General features: G+C 44.4%; 2 protein-coding genes across 6 annotated transcripts in view; both read left to right on the top strand.

Annotated features, from left to right (window-relative positions):
• The window catches only part of LOC117366126 (cytoglobin-1-like), a 40258-nt gene extending 21626 nt beyond the window's left edge, over positions 1-18632 (top strand). For both annotated transcript variants that reach the window (XM_033957258.1, XM_033957259.1), the window contains exons 2-5: positions 3565-3672; positions 4857-4977; positions 10391-10471; positions 18262-18632. In XM_033957258.1, the coding sequence (XP_033813149.1) occupies positions 3565-3672; positions 4857-4977; positions 10391-10471; positions 18262-18396 (445 nt within the window). In that variant the 3' untranslated portion in view covers positions 18397-18632. The remainder of the gene's footprint in view (positions 1-3564; positions 3673-4856; positions 4978-10390; positions 10472-18261) is intronic.
• Positions 18633-25238: 6606 nt separating this feature from the next.
• SUPT5H (SPT5 homolog, DSIF elongation factor subunit) overlaps positions 25239-25972 on the top strand; it is a 57390-nt gene continuing 56656 nt past the window's right edge. For 2 of the 4 annotated variants that reach the window (XM_033954812.1, XM_033954814.1), the window contains exon 1: positions 25240-25406. The gene's annotated coding sequence lies outside the window, so the exon portion shown is untranslated. Of the gene's footprint in view, positions 25407-25972 lie in introns of all 4 variants that reach the window. The other 2 variants (XM_033954815.1, XM_033954813.1) reach the window with 2 other exon arrangements.

A 25972-nucleotide genomic window follows, 5' to 3' on the forward strand; every position in this document is an offset into this window, starting at 1 on the left:
CTTTTGGCACTGTATAACAAGCACAGAAACCCGGCTTTAACTGCATTTTTTAAAAGCCAATACTGGTTTTCAGCATTGGCCCCCCTCGGTGGCCCAGCACTGTCCTGGATAATTCCATCCCTCAAGAGTGTTCACTTTGAAAACGAGCACAGAAAGGCTAAAAAGACAATTCTAGAAGCCACTAGCGTGTATATGTAACAGAAAGTCTAACACTTATGTGCAAAATTAGCATCAATAGCACTGGCCAACTCTCATTTTGGTGCCTCAAATGTTAGACATGTTTCCAAAAATGGCACCAGCTTTAGTTTTTCAGATACAGAACATGTGCCATATGCCACTTTTCACTCTGCTTGCCCATTAAAAAATCAATCTTTCACCAAGAATAAGAAGTTTGGTTATCAATGATTTAAAATGAAGCTTAGATTATCTAATTACATTCCAGATATTTATTTTATTTCTTTAATTTTGTTAGCTTTCATCCGGGGTGGGGGATTTCATTTGGAGGGGAAGGTAGGAGGGTAAGAGATGGAATTAAGGGGGGTATATAAAAGAATGGTTTAGTTCATATGGAAATTTAATTTGGAGGAATGATATAAATATGTATGAAATATTATTATTGTGATTCTTATTGTAATGAATATATTTTTGTATTATTTCATTGTATTTCTTACTTGATTCTTTCAATAAAAATTGTTATAAATTAAAAATCTGGATATTTTAATGTAGTCTTTAAATTAATATCTTTTAAGCATGAAGGAAAATATTAAAAATTAAAAGAAAAGTGTACAACATGAAAATCTACTTATTTCATACCAAAAGCACAAGTTTGTGATACAAACTTTCCAGTCATTCAACACACAAGAAGCTCCTTTTGTAAGACTTCTGAGAGTGGGATCTGCCAGGGCAATCCCGCATAAGATTCCTAGTCTGCCATCGTGTGTGCATCCCATCTTCCTTGGTATCTGGCTTCCATTGTTTTTATGTCTAGGTGAAATAACATAACATAAGAACATAAGAACTGCCTTCTCTGGATCAGACCTTCGGTCCATCAAGTCCGGCGATCCGCACACGCGGAGGCCCTGCCAGGTGTACACCTGGCTTAATTTATAGTCCACCATATCCTTATATGCCTCTCTTAAGGAGATATGCATCTAGTTTGCTCTTGAAGCCTAGGACGGTCGATTCCGTCATAATCTCCTCTGGGAGGGCATTCCAGGTGTCAACCACTCTCTGAGTGAAGCAGAACTTCCTGACATTAGTCCTGAACCTGTCCCCCCTTAGCTTCATTACATGTCCTCTAGTCCGTGTCAAATATTTCACCTTGTTCTTCGCTTAAGTCACCAAGGTTCTCTGCAAAGCGATCTAAGTGACTGCGCAGATAATGGACTTTAACATTCATGTGGCAGCCAAGCCTGTTGAAATGAAAGAGCATATCCTCTACTAATTGTGTGTAGTTGTCTGCCTTCTTGTTGCCAAGAAAGTTTTTCACAACAAGAACAAATGAAGACCAGGCACATGATTCGATTTAATTCTTTGATGCTATGAAAGGTGGGTCATTTATAAGTTGTCTGATATGTGGACCATCGAAAATTCCTGCCTCCAGTTTTACCATGATAAGTCCAGGTGACATATGCGCTGTGGGGGGTTCATAATCAAAAGAGATGGTGGAGGAAACTACCATTCTAGGATTTAAGGGAAAATTGGACGCACATCTTCTTGCAGGACACATTGAGGGATACGAGTGACTAATGTATGCGTCAGGGTACGCCTGGCTGAGCCTCCGCGTGTGCGGATCACCGGACTGGATGGACCCCCAGGTCTGATCCGGTGCAGGCATTTCTTATGTTCTTATGTCTAAAAACCCGCCAAAGTCAGCACTTGGACAATCTAAAAGGCAGGTCGTCCAAGTGTTGATAATTGAAACGGCTTTTTAGACATATCCAGGGACTTTTTAGGCCTCTGAATCCCGCTGTGTGCCCAGAGCTGAAAGGGGCGTTTTTGGAGGAGTGGTTAGGGCGGGATGTGTGCCAACCTAGACTTAGTCATCCTGCAGGCATCACTGAAAGTTTCACGAGACTGCCTAGACGGAACATATATGTTGTGAGTTAGACAATGTAAAGACACGTATAAGTGTCCACAAGGTATCCAAAGTGACCAGAGAACCACTGCAGGGACAAAGTAAAGACACCCCATGTTCACTGGCCCCCACAAAGTTCAGAATAAAAACGTACATACCTGCTTCCAGAACATCAGTACTTGGCATATGAAAGCCTAGTAGAGCTGCATAGAGGTGGCTTAAGTAGTCTGGGGGGGGTGGGCTAGTGAACCATAGAGAAGAAGACCCAGGCCCATAAGCCACTCTAACCACTGCATTCATGGTGAAATATGTGAGCTCACAAAAAACAAACAAACCCCAAACCCTACTGTACTGCTATATAGGTGGCACCTGCAGCCATAAGGGCTATTGGGATTGTAGACAGGTGGGTATAATGGGTTTTTGGGGGCTCACCATGACCTATAAGGGAGTTCTGGTGAGATGTTTATGTGGCACCCTTTTTGTGAAGTTCACAGCAGTGCTCTGTAAGATGCCCCACTGCTCTGTTGCCATGTTTGGGTGACCTGTCCATCACAATGCTGACCCCTCCCATGTCCAAAAGGTCTTGTTCTGGGCATTTGGGACATGGACAAATTTTTGGTCGAGACTATGGTATAAAGAAAGACGCAGTGGCGGTTTGGACGATCAAATGTATGGATGTACTGATAGATGAGTTTTGTAAAAAAAATATCTGGATGTACTTTCCAAGCATTGACATTTTGCTGCTGTCACCTTTGGGCGACTAACGCCCTACGTACAAATCGGACTTAGATGTTTCTTTTGATTATGGCCCTCTATGTATTCAATTCACAAACCATCTTAAACCTGTCCTGGGGGACCCCCAGCCAGTCACGTGTTCAAGATATTCCTAATGAATATGCATGAGGCTGATTTGCATGCCTGTCACATGTGCCTCATGCATATTCATTAGGAATATCATGAACACGCGACTGGCTGGGGGTCCCCCAGGACAGGTTTAAGAACCACTGGGTTAGAGTGTCTTATGGGTCTGGATCCTCCTCTCTATGGCTCATTAGCCCTTCCACCAGGCTACTTATGACACCTGTGTGATACTCTATTAACCTTTCCCATACCAGATGCTGCTGAGACAGGTATGTACTGTTTCATTCATATTTTGGGGGGGTGGGAGGAAGTTAGTGACCACTGGAAGAGTGTGTGGAGGTCATTATTTAATCACTTCATTGGTCATCTGATCAGTTTGGGTACCATTTTGTCACTCTTAGACACTTCTAAAACAGGTCTAGCTTGGAACATCTAAGTTTCGTCTAGGACGTCCTGCAAAAGGTTCTATTATCACCTTATAACATCCAAGTGTAACCCGGCCCATAGCCTGCCTAAATCCCATCCAAAACACCCACACACCCCTTTCTAAGTTGGACATTTTGGAGGGTGAATACCTACTATTAAATCTCTGTCCATGTCTTCCCTCTGTGTTCTTTTCTCCATAGATTGTTTGAGACCCATCCAGAGTGCAAAGATGCTTTCTTTCTCTTTCGGGAAATTGATGATTTACAGGAGCTGAAAATGAGCAAACAGCTGCAGGCTCATGGCCTCAGGTAGGCGATCGAGCCTCTTCCTCCTTCACTGCCTTCTTTGGGATATTCTGATTCTATTCCTGAGGAAAAGCTGCTCTGTAATTGTATATCAGTCATTATCACACAGAGAGCTATTCAATTTGGGAAAAATGACAAATTAGCTCTGGTAAAGACAGCAGGCTCTCCATCCATGTATGGAGACATAATGATAACTAGGGCCAAGGTTGTTGGAATGTTCTGCCACTGGAAAGATTGTCTAAGGAAAAAGCAAGGTTTCTTACCTGCAGCAGGGATTCTCCATGGACAGCAAGATAAGTAAACCATACAACAGGACTTCCCAAGTCCAGTCATCGAGATCTACTGGCAGACCAGGTTTTAAGGATATCAACAATGAATATGCATGAGAGAGATTTGCCTGCACTGCCTTCTTGGTATGCAAATCTCTCTCATGCATGCTCATTGTGGATATCCTGAAAACCTGGCCCGCCAGTAGATCTCGAGAACCGGAGTTGGGCAGCCCTGCCATACAAAATCCCTTCCACCACAATCACCTCAATGAACTCTTGGATGAACCTAGCAAGACTGGGGACCACACTGAGGAAGGACGTGAGCTAGGTTAGTGCTAGGGCAGGGATCTCAAAGTCCCTCCTTGAAGGCCGCAATCCAGTCGGGTTTGCATTGAAAGCAGCGCGTGCACATAGATCTCATGCATATTCATTGGGGAAATCCTGAAAACCCGACTGGATTGCGGCCCTCAAGGAGGGACTTTGAGACACCTGTGCTAGGGGGCTGAAGGTTCTTCGGATCTCTGGGAAAGCAAAATTCGTTCCTCGCTAGTATGTGGCTGGATTATCTTGCTATTCACAGAGAACCTCCATTATAGGTAAGTAACTTTGCTGCTTCACCACAAAATAATAAAGGGAATGGGACAACTTCCCTAAGAGGACAGATTAAAGTGGCTAGGGCTCTTCAGCTAGGAGAGGAGACCGCTCAAGGGAGATATGATAGAGGTCTCTAAAATACTGAATTGAGTAGAACAGATAGAGGTGAAACGCTGGTTTACTCTTTCCAAAGAAACACTGGGACTAGGGAGCATGCAATGAAAGCTACGAAACTGCAAATTTAAAACAAACCAGAGAAAATATTTCTCCACTCAGCAGGTAATTAAATTATTTCAACCTTTTCTTTCTCACACCAATTCACAGAGTGATGTCTTTCATTGAGAAGAGTGTGGCCCGTCTGACACAGGAAGACAAGCTGGAACAACTGGCAACAGATCTGGGCAGAAGCCATTTCAAGTACAGTGCCCCTCCAAAGTATTACCAAGTAAGAAAGAGGTCAGCCCTGGTGAGAATGCAAAAGGAAGGAATTTAGAAGGAAGGAAGGAATCCCCACTGCCCCAAACGCATCAGATCTTAAGTACCAGTTCACTGATCTTGATCACTACTTTCATGAGAGGCAAGCCTTAAACAAGAAAACTAATTGGTCCAGCCAGTAGGAACAAACAAAAAGATGCCCAGATATTTCACAGTCGAAAATGGAAGTCCAAAACAAACGAGGCAGAAAACTGTACGCTGTTCTGAGCAGGGACCGTCTATTGTATATTACAATGTACAGCGCTGCGTACGCCTTTCAGTGCTTTAGAAAAAATAAATAGTAGTAGACTCCAGTGATCTTCATGTGATGTTTGTTTTGATTTTATTGAATTTTAATAATCTCCTCTTCACTGAGTGAATGACATGTGGTGGGATACGGACCCAACACGGTCCGTGTTTCGGCTAGTAACAGCCTTCCTCAGGGGTCCAGGTCAGTGTGCACTAACTGGTATGAGAAGGTGGCTACAAATATAGACTACGCCCGCAAATTTGCAGTTCAGAGTTTGCGGCCTCAGTCATTTGCGGTTTTCCCTCCGCAATATATTATTACCTTCTTGTTATCACCACACTGATATGGCACCGTAATCACGATATCGTAGCAGGTACTTTATCTTCTTGTGGCGTCGCTTGACCAGAAAGGTCTTGTTTCCTTTTGACAAACATGGTGCTGTTTAGTTTTCATTTATCTTATATATGTTTATGTTGATTTAAGATTTGATCTACCGCTCCTGCATTTTACTGACCTAAGCGGTTTACAATGTATCAAGCTAAATGAAAGTAGGTACTTGAGAAAAATGACCCTTTCTGTCCCGAAGGCTCACAATCTAGCTAAAGGACCTGATAAACTAAAAATATATAATAACAACATATAATATATTTCCAAGATCAAAAATCAAAGAGATAGAAAATAGAAATAATGAAAGATAAAAAATTAAAAATAAAATTAAAATTAAAAATTAAATTAAAAATTAAAAGATAAAAAATTAAAAATAAAATAAAACAAATCTAAGAGATGGAAAAGTCTCTGAAGCAGCCTGATAGCAAACAGTCCTATTTTAGTGCAGGTCTTAATACAACTCCCGGCATAGCTCATTTCACAGATCCGTCACCGGCAGAGCTTGAGAGCATCAAAGAAATTAACATTTCTAAAACATATCCACTAAGGGCTCCTTTTACAAAGGCACAAAGGCGCACTGGCGGGGTTAACGCGCGTGAATTTTCATCACGCTAACCCCCGTGCTGGCCAAAATCTACCGCCTGCTTAAAAGGAGGCAGTAGTGGCTAGCGTGCGGTATTACGCCCGTTAAACTGCTAGCGCGCCTTTGTAAAAGGAGCCCTAAAACTATTACATGAAATACATCCAAATCAATACGAATCAGTACAAATTAATGCAGATTGTGGCCCCCATTCCATTATTCCATTATTCTCTTCTCTCTCCCCTCTATAACGATTAACTTGTCCTTTTGATCACTCTCTCCTCAACAATGAATTTCCTGTCCTATTAATTCTCTTTCTTCCTCCCCTCTTAAAGTCAATTCAATTTATTACCTTTGCTTAATCTTCTGTAAACCGCATAGAACTTCACGGTATTGCGGTATATAAGCTGTTATTATTATTATTATTATTCAATAGCTCCCAAGGTAGACATTCCGTTTCCATCTATCCATACGGCATTATATTTTTGATATTTTAGATTTTTTCGTGGTGTCGCTTGACTAGCAAGGTTTTGGATTGTTTAGTTTTTATTTAGCTTATAGTTTTTATTTGTTTTATATAGTTACCGCGTCCCCTATCCCCTTTTCCTACTTTTATCTAGAACCTTCTTCGAACTGTCTCCCAAGACAGGGATATACTGGGGGTGGAAATCGTGGACCATTCCGTAAAAGTTTTGGCGTTTGCAGACGACTTGTTATTTACTTTAACGAGGCCCGATTATTCTATCCCCCATCTCTTACAAGCATTGGATGAGTTCCAATTTTATTCGGGATTCTCCCTAAATTACCAGAAATCCACTGCCCTGGCTAGCCCGATTGCCCTGCAACAGTCTTGGGTGGGGGACTTTCGTTTTACGTGTGCCCCGGCCTTCATTAAATATTTGGAGGTATGGATTCCTAGAGATCTCAGGACTCTTTATAAAAGTAATATTTCCCCTTTAATGCTGGATACTTTACAAAAGCTACAAATTTGGTCCACATTTTCCCTTTCAGAGGCAGGACGTGTGGCATTATATAATATAGTGCTTTTTCCCAAATGGTTGTATCGATTCCAAGTGCTCCCTTTGTTACTATCTCATGTCCATAATGCTCAACTCACTAAGGGTTTACAACGTTTTCTATGGGGGGGGGGGGGTAAACGCCCTCACATGACACTTCTATGGATGTGCCTGCCTAGGGAAAAGGGAGGGTATGGCTTGTTGAATGTTAGCTGATATGCGTTGGTATGCCAGATGAGGCACATCAATGACTGGTTCAGAGGCACCTCTTATTATACGGCTACCCCAATGGAATTATCTTTGTTGGCTCCTTATCATATCAGTTATATGTTACATGTTACGGAGCCGACACTCCGCTGGGTGGTGGCAGGCTACCCTATTTTTGCCTCTGCTCGGCGGACGTGGCAGTGGCTTTGTAAAAATGCTAAGCTGTCCTCAGTGGTTTCTATGTACCTGCCCATTCAGGGCAATGTTAACTTTTTGCCTGGACTACAAAACGCTACATTTCAACGATGGGCGGTTCAAGGATTACAATTTTTATTTCAACTGTTTTCGGAGAATGGCAGGCTGGCGTCCTTCGACACTTTACACCGTACATTTGACCTTCCAACTGCGGATGTTTTTGCTTACTACCAGATACGGCATTATGTTCATTCTCTACCTGCTGAACACTTAACAAAGGACAGCCGTAAAGTACTCTCTGAGCTTTTTAGTCTCTCAGCTCAACAGATGGTTCCGCTTCGTTTCCATTTAATGGGCCTTTGGGATTGTCAATCTGGACATTTTGGCAGCGTCCTGGGTGGAAGATCTACAGTGTTCTTTGACAGCCCAACAAGTGCAACAGGTGCTGAAAAATATTAGGAGGGTGTCCTCTAATGTTCTTCATTGGGAATTACAATTGAAGATGGAGCTGCGGCTTTACATTTTGCCTGAACGGGCATCTCGGATGGGAATCACCCCTACCCATAACTGTCCTAAGTGCGCTCAGGCCCATGCTTCTTTGGGACATATGTTTTGGACTTGTCCTCGCATTCTTCAATTCTGGCACAGCTTGGGTAACTATATCACCTCTCTCTGGGGTAGGCGTTGGTCCCCTACGTCCAGAGCTCTATTTGGATATTATAACATCGCAACGCCAAAATTGAAAGGGATAATAGCTTTTGTGACAAGGGCGGTGCTTCTGGGAAAGAAAGCCATTTTGACCAACTGGTTGTCCCAGGAACCACCATCCTATAGTCAATGGAGATCTTCAATGATTGTGCATGCTTCTTTGGAACGGAGACAAGTTGGTGATCTCGACCTGGGACTGGGTTGCCACTTCTGTCGGATCTGAGAACATTTCTAGATGGACCTGACTCTTCAGGCTCACAGCAGATTATTGAATTTGTGAGGGGAGCCACGGCCACATGGTGGACTGTTGAATTTTGACTTTATTGAGGTGGGGGAAGAGGGAGTGGAGGTGGAGGTTTGGTTTGTGCACATGTAAGAGTATTTGATTTGCTTTGTTGTGTGATTTTTCTTTGCACTTTATCGAAACTTTTTTTTTTTTTTTTTTTTTTTTTTAATTTCTTTATCGAAACTTTTAATAAATATATTTAAACATAGTTACCATGGTAGACATTCTATATCTTACGTATCTGTCCGTTTCCGTTTTAGTCTTTGTTTTATTCTGAGTCACAGCGTTGCATTTTTACGATATGCACATCCAATATTCGTGGGGGGTTTTAAAAAAAATTTGCTGACAATCTAAGAACATAACCCCTGTGAATTTTGGGGGGGGGGGGTCAACTGTATAGATAAAAATCCTGGCTCACAGTGAAGTGGAGATTATTAAAATTCAATAAAATAAAAAAATACATCATATTAGATCATTGGAGTCCACAGTTTGCTGCCTCTTTTGTTTTGGCCAACCAGTAGGAGGAAAGCTGAGCACACCTTCCTGCCTGCCTACAGCTTCCCTTTGCTCTGTCTCTTTTCCCTTTACTACAAGTACCATATTTCCCCGAAAATAAGACCTATCCCAAAAATAAGCCCTAGCATGATTTTTAAAGATGATCCTAATATAAGCCCTACCCCCAAAATAAGCCCTTGTTAAGATTGATGCAGAGGGAAGGCCCCAGCAGGAAAGGCCACGAAGCAGCCTGTTCAGAGCGCTGTCACCGCTGATGTTTCTGGAGGCCTCGGAGTGGAGGTATGTCAGTCTCACGGTGGGAGGATTGGTGGGGTTCTGCTGCACAGGGGGAAGAGATAAAAAGATGCTGCACCACTGGATGGGTGAGAGGGGAGGAAAGATGCTGCACATGGGGGGCGGGAGAAAAGAAAGGGGAAGAATTGGGGTGGAGGAGAGAAAGGGAGAGATGATTGCTGTACATGAAAAAAAAATAAGACATCCCCCCCAAAATAAGCCCTAATGTGTTTTTTGGACCCAAAATTAATATAAGACACTGTCTTATTTTCGGGGAAACACGGTACATGTGCTCTGAAAGCAATGTACAAACTTTTAATTATTAGGTAGATAACATTTTTCAACTAAAAAATTTGACCCACATTGCTCCCTACTTTGTATTTCTTTAAAAGGCTCCATTGAAAAGTCAATATCATTTAATGCTGCCTAGGGGCTCCTTTTACAAAGCCGCAGAAGAGATTTCTACCATGGACCAGAAATTCTATGAGCATCGGCGCATTTACCTCACCGGCCCGCGGTAGAAACCTCTGCTGCAGCTTTGTAAAAGCCAGCGTTGATTCATTTGCAAAGCAATGCTGAACTTAAATCATTCTAGATTTATACCCTGGATGTATCTTCTGAAAAAAAAAAAATCTCACTCTTTGGGATGGTTCACCCGTGGCATCTCTGCAATGATATGGATTTTAATCACTCATCTTTCCAAATCTGAGCTCAAGGCAAGTTACAATTTGTGTAAAGTGAGCATTGTTACTGCTGGAGAGGATTTATAATCCCAAGGCAGTGGAAGATGATGTGATTTGCCCATGGAGGGGACAAGCACGATTTGAACCCCAGCTTTCCTGGTTCTCGGCCGGCCTAATCACTCACCTCACTTCCAGTTTTCCTGGTATATGGAAATTCCTGGACTGGAGGTCACTATGGGACTCATTAGGGAACATGGGAGCTGACTTTACTTCTTGTTTTCAGTATGTAGGTGTCCAGTTCATTGATGCTGTTAAACCCTTTCTGAAAGAGAGATGGACCCTGGAAGTAGAAGAAGCCTGGGAGGTAGGTTTTCTGCTCTCTGCCATTACATCTGGAGCAGTGGTAAGCGGTAACAGAGAGAGATATATATGCAATAGATTGGCTAAAGATGGGTGTGATATTCATTAATACATGTGGTGGCTGGAAGGTTCTTAAATTTTATCAACAAATGGTCTAAGTAAAAGTGTATCAGGACAGACCCTGAGACACAAAGCTCATCTCTGGCATGAAGGTATTTCTGTTTAAAACCGAAATTTAAACAGCATGCTACTTAAAAGAAGCTTTGAGATCTCTCTCTCTCTCTCTCTCCAAGTCAGTCTTTTCTTAAGGTCTCAGGCTCACGGAATAAGGTTGCAACTAGATTGGTTCACTTGATAGCTGATCCAGTCCTGGGTCTGTCCCGTTATAGGCAGGGACTTGTAGTCTTGGTTTTCTTAGGGAATGCAATGTGGCAATCAGAACTACAAGTCCCTCCATGCAATGGGGTAAATCAACCCTGTCAGATAAATCTGGATCCAGTTGTAAACCTGTCAAGAAGAGGGTAAAAAAAATGAAAATGAAATCATCCAGGGCTTCAGACAGTTATACCCTTGTAGCACCCACAACTTCAGGGATATTGTATATCTGGATTTCCAAAAAGCATTTTACAAAGTACCTCATGGACTCCTGAGGAAACAGAAAATCATGGGATAGGAGATAATGCCCTATTGTGAATTAAGAACTGGTTAAAAGAGAGAAAATAGAGAGTAGGGTTAAATGGTCAATATATTCAAAGGAGAAAAGAAGATACTCGTATTATGGTTCCCCAGGAGTCTGTGCTGGGACCGCTGCTTTTTAACATATTTATCAATGATCTAGAGAAGGAAATAAGTGGTGAGATAATTACGGGATTCTTTTATTAAGGTGTGCTAACAGATTTAGCATTCGCTAAAGATTGGCGCGTACTAAATTCTAAATCGCCCATAGAATATAATGGAAGCCTTAGGGTGCGCTAATCTTTAGTGTGCGCTAAATCGGTTTAGCGCACCTTAATAAAAGGACCCCTGAATTTGCTGATGACCCAAAGTTGTTCAAAGTTATTAAATCACAAGAGGACTGTGACAAAATTGCAAGAAGATCTTGCGAGAGCAGGAGACTGGGCCTCAAAATGGCAGATGACGTTTCATGTGAGCAAGTGCAAAGTGACGCCTGTGGGAAAGCGGAACCCGAACTATTGTTAGGCGATGCAAGGTTCCAGGAAAAGAATCTGGGTGTCATTGCTGATGATAGGTTGAAATCCTCTGCTCAGTGTGCAGTAGTGGCTAAGAAAGCAAATAGAATGCTAGGAATTATCAGGAAAAGAATGAGAAATAAAAAAATGAGAATATTATAATGCTTTTCAGGCTCATACAGTGGTGCCTCACACAACGAACTTAATTGGTTCCAGGAGCAAGTTTGTTATGCGAAAAGTTCGTTATGTGAAACGCGTTTTCCCATAACAATACATGTTAAAAAAAATAATTCGTTCTGTAGCATAAAATATGCTAAGATGACATAAAAAAAGATAAATTTTTTGTTATTATTTTTATTTAGATACATCTAAAAACATACATCTCCCTGTCCTTTTACTTCCACTATCTTCCTATCCCATCTCTATTCCCTTTTGTCCCTCTCCCCATGATCAATCATCTCACCACCTCTCTCTGCCCTCACCCTCAGGGTTCAAGATTGCTTCCACTCTTTTTCCTGTTGTTCTCTCTGCCTGTCACCCTATGATTTAGCATCCCTTCTGCCCTTGTCCAATATTTCCCCTTCTCTCCCTCCCTCTCATCCCCTGCTCCAACATGTGCTTTCAGCGGCCTTCTCCCCCCTTAAGCGTCTTTTCTTCTCCACTCCACCTTTCCTCCCTCCCTGCCTCCACCTTTGTGGCGCTTTTGCACCCGACCGACAACAGAACAGGCCCGGTCGGACAAATCTCCCTGTCCTGTAGCCGCGAATCTAAATTACCTTCTTACAGCAGCTGGATTATTGAAGCTGCTGTAAGAGGTAATTTAGATTCGCGGCTACAGGGCAGGGAGGTTTGTCGGTCGGGCCTGTTGTCGGTCGATCGGGGGACCTGACCAGCTGTGCACATTCTTCGGGGCGGACCGCCCCCTCCCCCCTCTTTCGTTCGCCATTGCCTTCTTCCTACCTGCCCTGCCGCAGCCGCACACAGCCGACCGGAAGTCTTCCTGATGTCAGCGCTGACGTCGGAAGGAAGGGAGGGCTTTGCTTAAGCCCTCCCTCCGACGTCAGCGCTGACATCGGGAAGATTTCCGTTCGGCTGTGTGCTGCGACAGGGCAGGTAAGGAGAAGGAGACTACCCTCGCGGCTCGACCAACCCCGCTGCGATCCAACCCCGCAGGAACCCCGGAAGGATGCAGCTCGGGCGACTTCGTTGTGTGAAACGAAGTCCGTTGTACGAATCAAGACATAAAGTTCGTTGTGCGCAGCGTTCGCTGTGCGAGGCGGCCGTTATGCGAGGCACCACTGTAATCAAAAAACATAGACATCCAAAAAGCATCCTAAATCAGCACTTGACTGTTCTAATCACTAGGACCTCGAAGTGCCAATAATCAAAATGGTATTTCTGTACGTCTAGCAAGATGTTCCAGCCTCTGTACGTCCAGAGCATGGGATGGGCATAGTGGAGGCGTGTTATGGGCGGACTTTGGGCAGTTTCAAGGGCGGGTTAAACATGGACGTCTCGCAATGATAATCAAACATTTTGCAAGACATCCTCGATGGAATTTATATGTTTGGAACTAGACCTGTTTAAGGCTCGTCTATGTGCCACAAAGGTGCCCAAACTGACCAGATGATCACACTCCAACAATAGTCTGCCATCGTGTGGGCATCCCATCTTCCTTGGTTTCTGGCTTCCATTGTTTTTATGTCTCGGTGAAATCTTTCACCTTGTTCTTCGCTTAAGTCACCAAGGTTCTCTGCAAAGCGATCTAAGTGACTGTGCAGATAATGGACTTTAACACTCATGTTGCAGCCAAGCCTGTTGAAATGAAAGAGCATATCCTCAATCCTCTACTAATTGTGTGTAGTTGTCTGCCTTCTTGTTGCACCTCCAACTTTGGACGTTCAACTGGACTTAGACGTTTTGGTTTTTTTTAATGCCCCTCCATGTATTGCTCCATGGTGCAATTGCACCTCAAATACTGTATGAAATTCTGGTCACCACATCTCATAAAAGATATAGCATAATTAGAAAGGTACAGAGAAGGTGACAAAATTGATAAAGGGGGTGAGATGACTTCCTGTGAGGAAAGGCTAAAGCAGATAATAATAATAATAATAATAATAACAGCTTATATACCGCAATACCGTGAAGTTCTATGCGGTTTACAAAAGATTAAGCAAAGGTACAAATTGACTGACTTCAAGAGGGGAAGAAGAAAGAGAAGTAATTAGACAGATAGGGCTCTTCAGCTTGCAGAAGAGACAGTTGAGGGGGAAATATGATAAAGGTCTATAAAATACTGAATGGAATAGAACAGATAGACATGAAACACTTGTGTAATCTTTCCAAAAACACTAGCGGCCCTGCTGCGCTAACGGCCCCAAAGCCCATAGAGATTTAAAGGGCTTCGGGGCTGTTGCCGCGTGGCTTTGTAAAAGAGGCCGTAGGACTAGGGAGCAGGCAATGAAATCTACAAAGTAGCAAATTTAAAACAAACCACAGAAAATATTCACTCAATGTGTAATTAAATTCTAGAATTCTTTGCTGGAGAAGGTGGTGAAAGCAGTTCAGTTAGCAGGGTTTAAAAAAGGTTTGGATATTTTCTTAAAAGAAAAGTCCATAAGCCATTGTTAAGCAGGACTTGAGAAAATCCACTGCTGATTTCTAGGAAAATCGGCATAAATTCTGTTTGTTGGTTTGTTTTTTTCTCTTTTAGGATCTTACCAGGTACTAGTGACCTGGATTGGCCACCTTTGGTCTGTCCCAGTATAGCAACTCTTATGTTCTTAAGAGGCAAGCGGGTCAATTGTTCCAGTGGCCCAGCACCTCAAGCCAGTGGCGTAGTAAGGAGGGGGGGCAGAGGGGCGGTCTGTCCTGGGCACCGTCTTGGTGAGGGTGCAAGCACCCATCCTCCTTTCTTCCCCTCCCCCGCTCCTTCCCTGCCCCCCACTGCCGCACGTGCGCACCGCTTCCCTTCCCCTGTACCTCTGTAACGTTCCTTGCGTGAGCAGCAATTCCCAACCTGCTGTCGCACCAGCATCAGCTCTTCCTCTGATGTTACTTCCTGGGCCCGTGCAACAGCAGGTTGGGAGTTTCTGCTCGCACCAAGAACGTTACAGAGGTACGGGGGAAGGGAAGTGGCATGCACGTGGCAGGAGGGGGCAGGGAAAGATTATGTGGAGGTGGGAGAGGGGACGGAGAAGAGGTCGGGGGAGGAATGGCCCCGCCCCAGGCGCTTCGGACCCTTACTACACCACTGCCTCAAGCAGCTTCCTTAGTGAAACTGTGTGATACCAATAGTTTCAGCTTGATTGATCACCTTTTATTCCACAATGAATGTTGGCAAGTAATAGGAGCATGAATGCATTTGTTGCTCGAATGTGTATCTTTCTGGATGTGGTTAGGTCTTTCCTTTATTTTAATGGACTTCATTAACTTCTTTAAACTTGGTTTCTTGGAGACTGTGAACCGCCCTAATCTGATAAGGCTGAGTGGTATATCAAGCTTTAAAAAAACAAACAAACCCATAAACATAAAACAATTTAAGAATCCAGGAAATGAAAAAGGAAGGCAAATTGGAGAAAGCAGAAGGAAAATCATCAACACTAATAGAGAAGGATAGGGTCAGCACAAGAGCTACTCGTATCCCAATATGAAAAGTAAAAATAAAAAAAAGCAAAAAGCTAACAGCATAAAACAATTAGGTAAGGGGAAAATCATAAACAGACGTGAGGAGTCAGATGCTGCCAGCCGGCCAGAGGGGAGACAGTGGACATGACAGATAGAGACACTTGAGAAAGATGGATGGCGGACCCGGAGAAGAAATGTCTGCCCTTTTCCTCCACTGCCATTTCCAGACTTAATTTCATTCATCTTGCTGCCCCATATGCCTGGAATAGACTACCTGAGTCTATATGTCATGCCCCTTCTCTTGTTCAAAGGTAGGCTGAAAACCCACCCACCTTTTCAAAATTGCCTTCAGTTCATAACCCATTTTAGGATTTAAGGTAAAATTGGACGCACATCTTCTTGCGGGATACATTGAGGGATACAAATGAATAAGGTATTTGCCCAGGTACGCCTGGCTGAGCCTCCGTGTGTGCGGACCACCGGACTGGATGGATCCCAGGCCTGATCCGGTGCAGGCATTTCTTATGTTCTTACTCTCCGCTGCCCTCTGCTCATCACACTAGCTAGCAGTGTAACAATCCCCCCCTAACTGTAACCCCTACCCTGGTATCCTGTTTGTCTGTCTTGACTGATTAGATTGTGAACTCATTCAAGCAGGGACTGGCCCCTTCATGACTCTGTACAGTGCTGCATTCGTCTGGTAGCACTCTAGCAATAATTAATAGTAATACACTGTAGTACTGTGTTTCCCCGAAAATAAGATACTATCATATTAATTTGGGGCCCAAAAAAGGCACTAGGTCTTATTTTCGGGGATGCTTTATTATTTTCATGTAATGATCATCTCTCCCTTCCTCTCCTCCACCCCAATTATTCCTATTTCCTTTCTCTCCCCCACATGTGCAGCATATTTCCTCCCCTCTCATCCATCCCCCTTGTGCAGTATCTTTCTAGCCCTCCCTCCCATCCCTTGTGCAGCAGAACCCTTGCAGCTTCTATCCCTCCCTTCCTCTCATCCCCCCCGTGTAGCATCTTTCTATCCTCTCCTCCACCCGCTAACCCATCTCTGCCTCCCATCTAAACTGCAAGACAGGAATACCTTATAACAAACCGGCAGCGTCAGCATTCGGAATGCTGATGACATCATCATCAGAGGAACGCCCAGAAGATAGGCCACGAAGCAGCCTGTGTAGATTGCTGCCGAGTGCCAATGCTGCCAGTTTATTATAAGGTATTCCTGTCTCGCGGTCAGAAGGGAGGGAGAGATGGGTTAGCGGGAAGAGGGGGTGCACGGCGGGGGAAGCGCTGTTGCTGCTGGTGACTAGGACTTATTTTCAGGGTAGGTCTTATTTTCGGGGAACCACGGTAGTAGTCAGTGGCGTAGCAAGGATGACTGGCACCTGGGGCGGTGGGCCTCTCTCCTGCCCTCTTCCCTGCCCCCCTTCCCTGTGTTTTTTCAACTTTGGCATGAGCAGCAATGAATGCGCTGCCCGTGTTGGTTTCGGAGCTCTGTCTGACGTCACTTCCTCCCAGAAGTGACGTCAGAGAAAGCGCTGAAGCTGAGGTGCATCCTAAAGTCTGGGTTAAGAACTAAGGAGTGGGTCTAGCCAGTGTCATACATCCTAAGGCAGAGCTTTAGGATATTTGGGATTAGCTGGATTCAAGCCTTAGTGTCTGCCTTGGGGCCCAGCATGTCTTCACTGTCCTCCACACACTGCTCTCTGCATCCAGCTTAAAGGACATCTTCTTGATGGTTCTTTCGCCTATGGAAATGGTTTACTCACTTGAACCAGCAACAGGCCTTAGCACACCACAGCGACCTAGCTTTTAATTGGTGGGTGGTGCCTCTGGGGAAAGGAAGTGAGGGCATGGGTAGGATTGCCAGACATCTGGATTTACCAAGATATGTCCTCTTTTTAGAAGACTGTCTGGGTGTCCAGAAGGATTTTTAAAAAGCAGCAGTTCATCTGGGTCTTCGAGTTTGGGGCCACATCTGGAGGGCCTCTGAACATGTGTGGATGTGACACAATGAACATGTGCACATGCATGCAACATCATTGCATCACATCTGTGCCTGCTCAGAGGCCCTCCAGACATAGCTCTGAGCTCGAGAAGAGGTTTGGGAGGTGGGGCTGGGGCAGAATGGGGTATGATTGAAGCAGAACAGGGTAGAGCTGGGGTAGGCTTATCAGACGTCCAAACTTACCCGGACATGTCCTCTTTTTAGAGGACATGTCCGGACAGCTTTTCTAAACCCGGCACTTAGTCCAGGTTTTGAAAAGCTTCCGGCTGGGAGCGAAGTCGGGAGGGCATCTGTGCATGTGGGGGAGGCAATGTGATGTCACATGCATGCATGTGATGTCATCGTGTCACACATGCGCAGATGCCCTCCAATAGCCGCTTCAAACGAGTGAACAGGTTGAGGGGGGGGGGGCAGTGCTGTGGGCTGGGTTGGAGCATAATGGGGCGTGACTCTGGCAGAACGGGGCGGGGCCATGCGGAATTGGTGGGCCTGGAGGCATGGCCATGGGTCCGGGTTTTACTTCCGTAAAGTCTGGTAACCCTAAGCTGGGGTGGTGCGGGGCAGGGCGGGGCCAGGGTCACATTGCTGGGTTTCAGCTTAACAAAATCTGGTGAACCTAGGCATGGGTAAGATCAATGGAGGGTCCAGGCTAGTGAGGCTCAGTTTCCTTGGAGAGATGAAATCAGGCCAGGAAAGAAAGCAGTACTAGAAAAGTGGAAACTAAGGGGGGAATTCATAAAGTGGCACTAATCAATTTAGCATGCCCTAAACGCCAAGTCGCCCATTATATTCTTATGGGCATCTTAGCATTTAGCATGTGCTAAGTCAGTGTCCTTTGATGAATTCCTCTCTAAGCGGCCAGCAATGCCACATGATGTGTGCCTAAACTTTAAAATGTTCTACTGCCTTTTCACACCTGTTTTCTTGTCCCCCAAATTGTTTCTTGTTCAGGGTCTCTTTGCGCATATCACAACGCTGATGAATAAAGGTTATCAAGAAGCAGAACGAGGGAGCGACATGAAGAAATCAGCAAACCCTGAGAAGGCAGACACCTTCAGCATTGGCTCCATCCAGAACAGCGTTTAGAGGACATGCCAACCTGGCTTACTCTCCTTTACAGTTACCCCGACGCCGTTTTTCTCAAATGCTGCCCTCCAAACTCTGAACCCGGATCCTTGTACTTTCTCGTGCTACGTCCTCGGGTTTCCGCTATACCTGGGAAGGGATATTCTCCGTTACGAGAATTCCCATGCTACATACTGGCACACCCCAGCATCTTCTTCATTGGACTCTTCCTAGTTTACTCTTTTTGAAAGATATGACGCAGTATAAATTTTCTTTATTCTATGTAAATCATATTTTATAGTAAATGCTGTTGACTTTTTTTTCTTACCTGACATTTCCAAACAAGATATTTACAGACTGTGTAGCACAGAAAAAGGTACACTGTGATATTATTTTGATGTTGGAGTTGGGAGGGGGGGGAAAGCGATTATTTGTGCTTAATCTTTGTTTGAAGCTGGGTGGGAGAGTTTTGAGCCCTTAACTTTACTGAATGGACAGGCTTGAAACTGAATGGTTACCACTGAATAGGATATTTTTCATGTTACATACTACTATAAGAGTAATTCAAAGGTAATTAACCCAACTTTGTTCGTGCCACATGCAGCTAACAGTACATAGATTCCACAGTACATGACCTTTTAATCATGCAGGGGAAAAAGAGAAGTTCCTACAGTCTTTTTTTAGGGCAGGAGAGGAAAACAGCACATGGACATTTAGGCACAGATTCTGCAAAATACACCTAAAGATAGGCACCTAGATTGGTGCGCCTAACTTATTTATTTTAAAAGCTTAATTGGTGCCGATAACAAGCTTAATGGGCTTAAATTAAAACTAATTGCTTTCTAAGTGCCTACCGCTTTCAGCTAGGCGCCTAATCCAAGAAGCCTACCAGAAAGTGGGCATGGTTAAGGACAGATTGTGGGTGTTTTGCCATGTAGGCACCGGAATTTAGGCCACGGAAACCCTGGCATACCTAGGGGGCGCCGAAGGTTTTGATGCCCACTGGTGCTTAAGTCCAATTTAGGTGCTGCTAGGTGTGATTCTATAAACCAGTGTCTCGCAAACTTTGTGAGCCGGCGGCACACTAATTTGGGGCGGCGGCTTGAGGGCATCCAGAAGTGCGTGGATGTTGATACGATGACATCACGCCAACATCTGCGCATGCGTGGAGGCCCTGTGACGCCAGTGGGGGTGTGTTGAAAAAGAAAAGGCGCAGGGAGAAGAGGCGCCAGCTGACTGCCTACAGGACATGCCTCTCGCCGTGAGAGGCACGTCCTGTGGGCAGTCAGCTGGCGGCTCCTCCCTGGCATCCGGAATCTTCCGGAGCACACTAGTGTGCCGCGGCACACAGTGTGCGATACACTGCTATAAACGGTGCCTAACTCATGACTGACATGCGCTACACACCGCACCCCTCAGCGCCTATGTTTTAGATGTCGTTTATAGACTCAAGACCTTATAGGTTAATATTAAGCCAGCAGCAGTCAGTATTTTTTAAATGCTAACCATCGCTTCCAAAATTCTTCCCAGAGATTCAGTGCTGAGCCATGACCAAGTATGTGCAGACAGATGACACTTAACCAGATAAGTGCCAATATTCAGCCCTTAAGCAGTTAAATTAAACCAGCCAAAGATAGGACTGCTATTGATACGATCCTATTTGGCCACTTAAGTTAAGGCTCCTTTTACAAAGCCCGTGGTATTGATTCCACGGTTGCAAATTCATGGAAGGCCATTCAATTCCTCTGGGCTTCTGTGCATTTGCTGCAGGAGAATTGCAACCACGGCTTTGTGAAAGGGGCCTTTAACCAGTTAAAGGGTAAATGTTGGCACTCACGCGATCTTTAGCGGCTAGGGGGAAATTCAGATGTACAGTGCTATCCAAATTAAATACCTCTGAATATTCCCTTGGGCCTTGGTCACCGAGCATTAACCAGTTGTGAGCCTCTCTTACCAGTAAAGTTCAAGGTCAATTTATTTTATATACTGCAAATATAATACCAGGGTTAAAATATAAGCGGTTTACGCTATCATAAAAAAAGGTGGGAAAACAAACTAAGACCATTATCAAGGACGAGGTCTACAAGCATCAATAGAAGTATGAGGAAAGAACGAAAAGGTTAGACCACAATGAAATCTAGGGTATGGAGAAAGGGAAAAGGATAAAGCATTACCCTCACCCCTTTTACTAAACTGTGATAGCGGTTATTAGCGCAGGGAGCTGCGCTGAATCCTCCGCACTGCTCCCAACGCTCATAGAGCTCCTATGAGCGTTGGGAGCAGCGCAGCTCCCTGCACTAATAACCGCAATCACAGTTTAGTAAAAAGGGGGGCTGTAGGTTAGGACAAAAAAGAGGGGTTTCCTTTTTTAAAAAATTGTAATCTGTTCTGTCGAACTGTGAACAGAATGCCTGTAAGAAATAGAAAGCTTTTAAATGAGCCTTAAATTTTGAAAACGAGCTTTCGTTGCGAAGGTAGTGTGGTAGAGAGTTCCAGAGTGTAGGTGCTATAACCAAGAAAAAAGAATTCTTGTGGACATCAAGAAATAGTTGTCTGAATGATGGGACAGTTAGCAATTGTTGTGAGGATCGGAGGGCTCTCTGTGGAGAATAATAAACCAAAAAGCTGAGTAAGAATGAAGGAATACCACTTGATGGTATCTGGTAAGAAATAAATAAATAAATGCAAAATGAATATCCAGTTAATTAAATTGCAACACCCAAATGGTAAAAAAAAAGCCCTTTCCGTTTCCAATAAAACCATCAAAATTTTTAGCACCTGTGATATTCATTCATTTAAACCACACATGGACCTTTATCTATTTTTACCCACTGTGTTGGTTTAAATGAATGAATATCATTTGGGTGTTGAAATCTGGTAAGAAAGAACATTGTATTTGAAAGGAATACAGTATGAAATGAGCAGAATGTGTTCAGCTTTTAGAAGAGGAGTGACGTGATCAAACTTTGACCGACGATAAAGTAGTCTTACTGCAGTATTTTGAACTATTAACTCACTCTGAATATCGAGCCCTTAGTTTTGAAATGTATGTGTATGTTATTTGCCCCTTCTCTTCTGTCACCCACACAAATCACAGGTGCTAAGCATTTTGATGCTTTTATTGGAAACGGAAAGGGCTTTTTTTTTTCCAATAGTAGCTCAGGGTGAGTTACATTCAGAAACACTAGGAATTTCCCTATTACTGGAGGGCTCACAATCTAAGGGCCCCTTTTATGAAGCCACAGTAGCAATTTCTGGTGCCGCTTCGTCATATTTGCCGCGCCAGGATTCATTACCACGGCTTTGTAATAGGGGCCCTAAGTTTGTAACTGAAGTAGCTGGAGGGTTAAGTGATTTGCCCAAGGTTGTCAGTGGGATTTGAACTCTGGCTTCCATGGAGCTAAGTCCACTCCAATAACCACTAGGCTAGAACTTTACAATTGCTCCTTTTCAGTAGCATAGTAAGGGGGGGCAGAAGGAGTGGCCGCTAGCACATCTCCATCCCCCATGCCACGCTCGCACCCTCCCTTCCCCGCCTCTCTTTAAAATCTTCACTAGCGTGAGCAACTACTCTAGCCTACTGTTCGCGCTGGCTTGGCTCCCTCTGAAATCACTTTCGAGTTGCGGGTCCAGGAAGTGACATCAGAGGGAAAGCCAGCACAAGCAGCAGGCCAGAGAAGCTGCTCGCGCTGGCAAAAATTTAAAGAGGTACAGGGGTGGGAAGGGAGGCCGTGAGTATGGCGTGGTGGTGGGGGGGGAGGGGGCACCACTGCCCTGGGTGCCTCCTACCCTTGCTACACAACTGCTCCTTTTCAAAGTGAAATAATGCAGGCTGCTTTTCTTTCAAAATCAACATAATGTATGCATCTAAATCACTTTTGTAACTTGCAACTATTCAGGCTTTTTGAAAAATTATCCTCCTTGCTGAGTGAATATTAAATAAACATTTTCTGATAATATGACTGCCAGAGAGATTTGCCTTATCCCGGTCATGTTTGCATCCTGAGGGGAGACAACCATCAAAAAAGTCTAGTGAATACATGCTTTACCTACCCCTGCCCTGAACAAACTGGATGTAAAAAAAATGAGACGAATCTCTTTGTACAGCACAGCTGAACTACCTGCAGTTGTAAGAACAGCTTTAATAATCAGCTGCAAATGAAGAACCTGAGAACCAGTAGCCAGTGTTCCTAATGGAGAAGAAAAGACAGGCTGAAGAGAAAGGCAGAACAGAGAATGTCGTATTTTGATGTTTAAACACGGAAAAGAGGAAATGCCTGAGACACAAAATTAGATTGACATTTTGGTGTGCTTCAGATTTGTTAAAGATGGTGGCAAAGCACAAAAATTTAGGAGGCAATATACAGCCGCTAAGGGCCAGTATTTTTTTTTAAAAACCCTGGTCACTGCAGGCTGAACTGTGGTTGGAAATATACCTCCCAACCCCTTTTACAAAAACGTAGTGCATTTTTTTAGTGCCAGCCACGACGGTAACAGCTCCTACGCTCATAGGAATTCTATGAGCGTTGGAGCTGTTACTGCTGCGGCCAGCGCTAAAAACTGCGCTAGGCTTTTGTAAAAGGGGATGGGGGGGATAGTGCCAGCCTCTATCTACCTCTGAATATCTGTGACTGTGACCTTGGATTACTGTCAGCTAGCTGGTTTCTGGCCATCCATCCACTTTTGGTCAGCAAATGAGTACCCAGCATTAGCTGAGAGGTAAAAATGACTGGGGAAGGCAATGGAAAACCACCCCAGTAATAATTGCCAAGAAACCATCACATAAGTCAATCACAACTTGGCACATATGTATAGGGAACTCTCTTTAATCCTTCCCTTACACAAATAGCTACTGGGTTAACTTAAGACAGACATTTTACTGTCCCAAATTAATTGGATAATTTATCTGGGTACTGCCACTGTATACTGGCAGTACTCAGGGAATTTGCCCCCAGTCTGCCTCCACACTAACCGGATAGTGCTATAGCAGTCTTCCAAATTTTTCACAACACTATCCACTGAATATAAGCCCCTTCATTTCTAGCACATCAGTTCTTACCTAAATTACCCAACTTCAAGCAGATCTAACCAAGGGCTCCTTTTACAAAACTGTGGTAGCGATGCTGCCATGGTAAATACACTGAAGCTCATAGGAATTGAATAGGCTTTGGTGCATTTACAGTGGCTTTGTATATGGGGCCCCAGAAACCTTACAAAGCAGGAACATCTTGAATGCCTTGAAAAAAAAGACAGCAAGTTCTGTTCCTCTCACAAGACCAAACAATAGCTCATTCCAGAGTAAAGTATCTGTTACTATCTTCTGCATAATTCTGCTAATAACACAGCCTTCACCCAAAAATAATTTGTAGGCTTCACAATCAGGGTGATCAATAAGTTGGTTTGTAGTCCTGAAAAGCTCACAGGATGCTTTAAGGAGTCTCATATTTTAAATCTTAACAAATCGATTCTGGAAGAGATCAGACCGGCTATGTCACTCCAAGCCCAAATGATGAAGTTACAACTGTCTTATTTTGGTCACGGCGCCAGAAGAGAAAGATCATTGGAGAAGGACATCATGTTTGGGAAGATCAAAGGAACCAGGCGAAGAGGGCGTCCCGCAACCAGATGACTGGACATGTTGGAAAACCAACCATGGAGATGACGCTGGAGGACCTTTCTGGACTAGCACAAAACGGATTTCTTTTGAGATCTGTAATTCATTAAGTCGCTAGGACTCAAGCACAAGTCGATGGCACCTAAAGTGTAGTTACTTACTTGTAACGTAGGTTCTCCGTGGACAGCAGGCTGACTACCCTGCTGTCCACGGAGAACCTACGTTACAGGTAAGTAACTACACTTTCTGGACTAGCACAAAACGGATTTCTTTTGAGATCTGTAATTCATTAAGTCGCTAGGACTCAAGCACAAGTCGATGGCACCTAAAGTGTAGTTACTTACTTGTAACGTAGGTTCTCCGTGGACAGCAAGCTGACTACCCTGCTGTCCACAGAGAACCTACGTTACAGGTAAGTAACTACACTTTCTGGACTAGCACAAAACGGATTTCTTTTGAGATCTGTAATTCATTAAGTCGCTAGGTCTCAAGCACAAGTCGATGGCACCTAAAGTGTAGTTACTTACTTGCAACGTAGGTTCTCCGTGGACAGCAGGCTGACTACCCTGCTGTCCACGGAGAACCTACGTTACAGGTAAGTAACTACACTTTCTGGACTAGCACAAAACGGATTTCTTTTGAGATCTGTAATTCATTAAGTCGCTAGGACTCAAGCACAAGTCGATGGCACCTAAAGTGTAGTTACTTACTTGTAACGTAGGTTCTCGGTGGACAGCAGGCTGACTACCCTGCTGTCCACGGAGAACCTACGTTACAGGTAAGTAACTACACTTTCTGGACTAGCACAAAACTGATTTCTTTTGAGATCTGTAATTCATTAAGTCGCTAGGACTCAAGCACAAGTCGATGGCACCTAAAGTGTAGTTACTTACTTGTAACGTAGGTTCTCCGTGGACAGCAGGCTGACTACCCTGCTGTCCACGGAGAACCTACGTTACAGGTAAGTAACTACACTTTCTGGACTAGCACAAAACGGATTTCTTTTGAGATCTGTAATTCATTAAGTCGCTAGGACTCAAGCACAAGTCGATGGCACCTAACTAACATATTTTATAAGTAAAGTAGTCATGCTTAGTAGATCTGGGTAAGGTTTAGATTTTGGAAATCCAGAGAGGGAGCAGAACTACAAATCCCCTCCTCCCACCACTTCCTACGTGGCGATCGCGTCACTCCCGACGTCAGCACGCTCGCGAAAACCTACGGTCGGTAACGCCCCTTCCCGCGGAAACCGGAAGCGGAAACCTGGAGCGCACATCCTGTGCGGGGTTGTGCTGGAGGAGGAGGAGGACTGCGCAGGAGCCGGCAGCGGGGAAGCTGAGTTTCCCGAGACGGTGACCCGTGGAAGGGGTGTGAGCAGGAAGAACCGGGCTACACCGTGAGACCTCGCCGTTGGTGGGTAGGTGTCCCTGCTGCGCCTTGAGCGTAGGAGGAAAGGGGGGGGGGGGCGTCTGCATAGAAAATCACTCTTGTCTCCTCTGGGTGCGAAACCGGCTCTGCGCGTGCCAGGCTCGAGCCCATCCCGATTTAAGGCCGTTCGGAGCCTGGTTGCAGAGACCTTTCGCAGCAGGGGCTGTCAAAAAAAAAGAAGCAATGTCGGTGGTAAAAAATCGCAGCGATTGAAAATGGGCTAAATTTATTTTGTCCACTCTGAGAGCATAAACAACTTGGAGGGGGGATGGGGGGGGAGTGTCGTTCTGGGGGTCAGAGCAAAGGCCTCGTTTAGCCCGTGTCTCTTCTCCGATAGTGGCCGATCCAGATCATCAGTAGGGTCACTGAGAGTAGATCCACTCGTGGTTGTACACACCCAGGGTTTAGAGGTGGCTTTCCAGAGTTTTTGACTAAAAAAAAAAAAATATATATATATGGGGGTTTCCTCCAGGAACTTGTCAAAAACCCTTTTTAAACTCTGCCGGTGCTGTGCGTTTTTTAACCACATCTTTTGACAGCATATTCCGCAGCTTA

The sequence above is a fragment of the Geotrypetes seraphini genome, chromosome 8 (genome assembly GCF_902459505.1).
Source record: "Geotrypetes seraphini chromosome 8, aGeoSer1.1, whole genome shotgun sequence".
Lineage (NCBI taxonomy): Eukaryota > Metazoa > Chordata > Amphibia > Gymnophiona > Dermophiidae > Geotrypetes > Geotrypetes seraphini.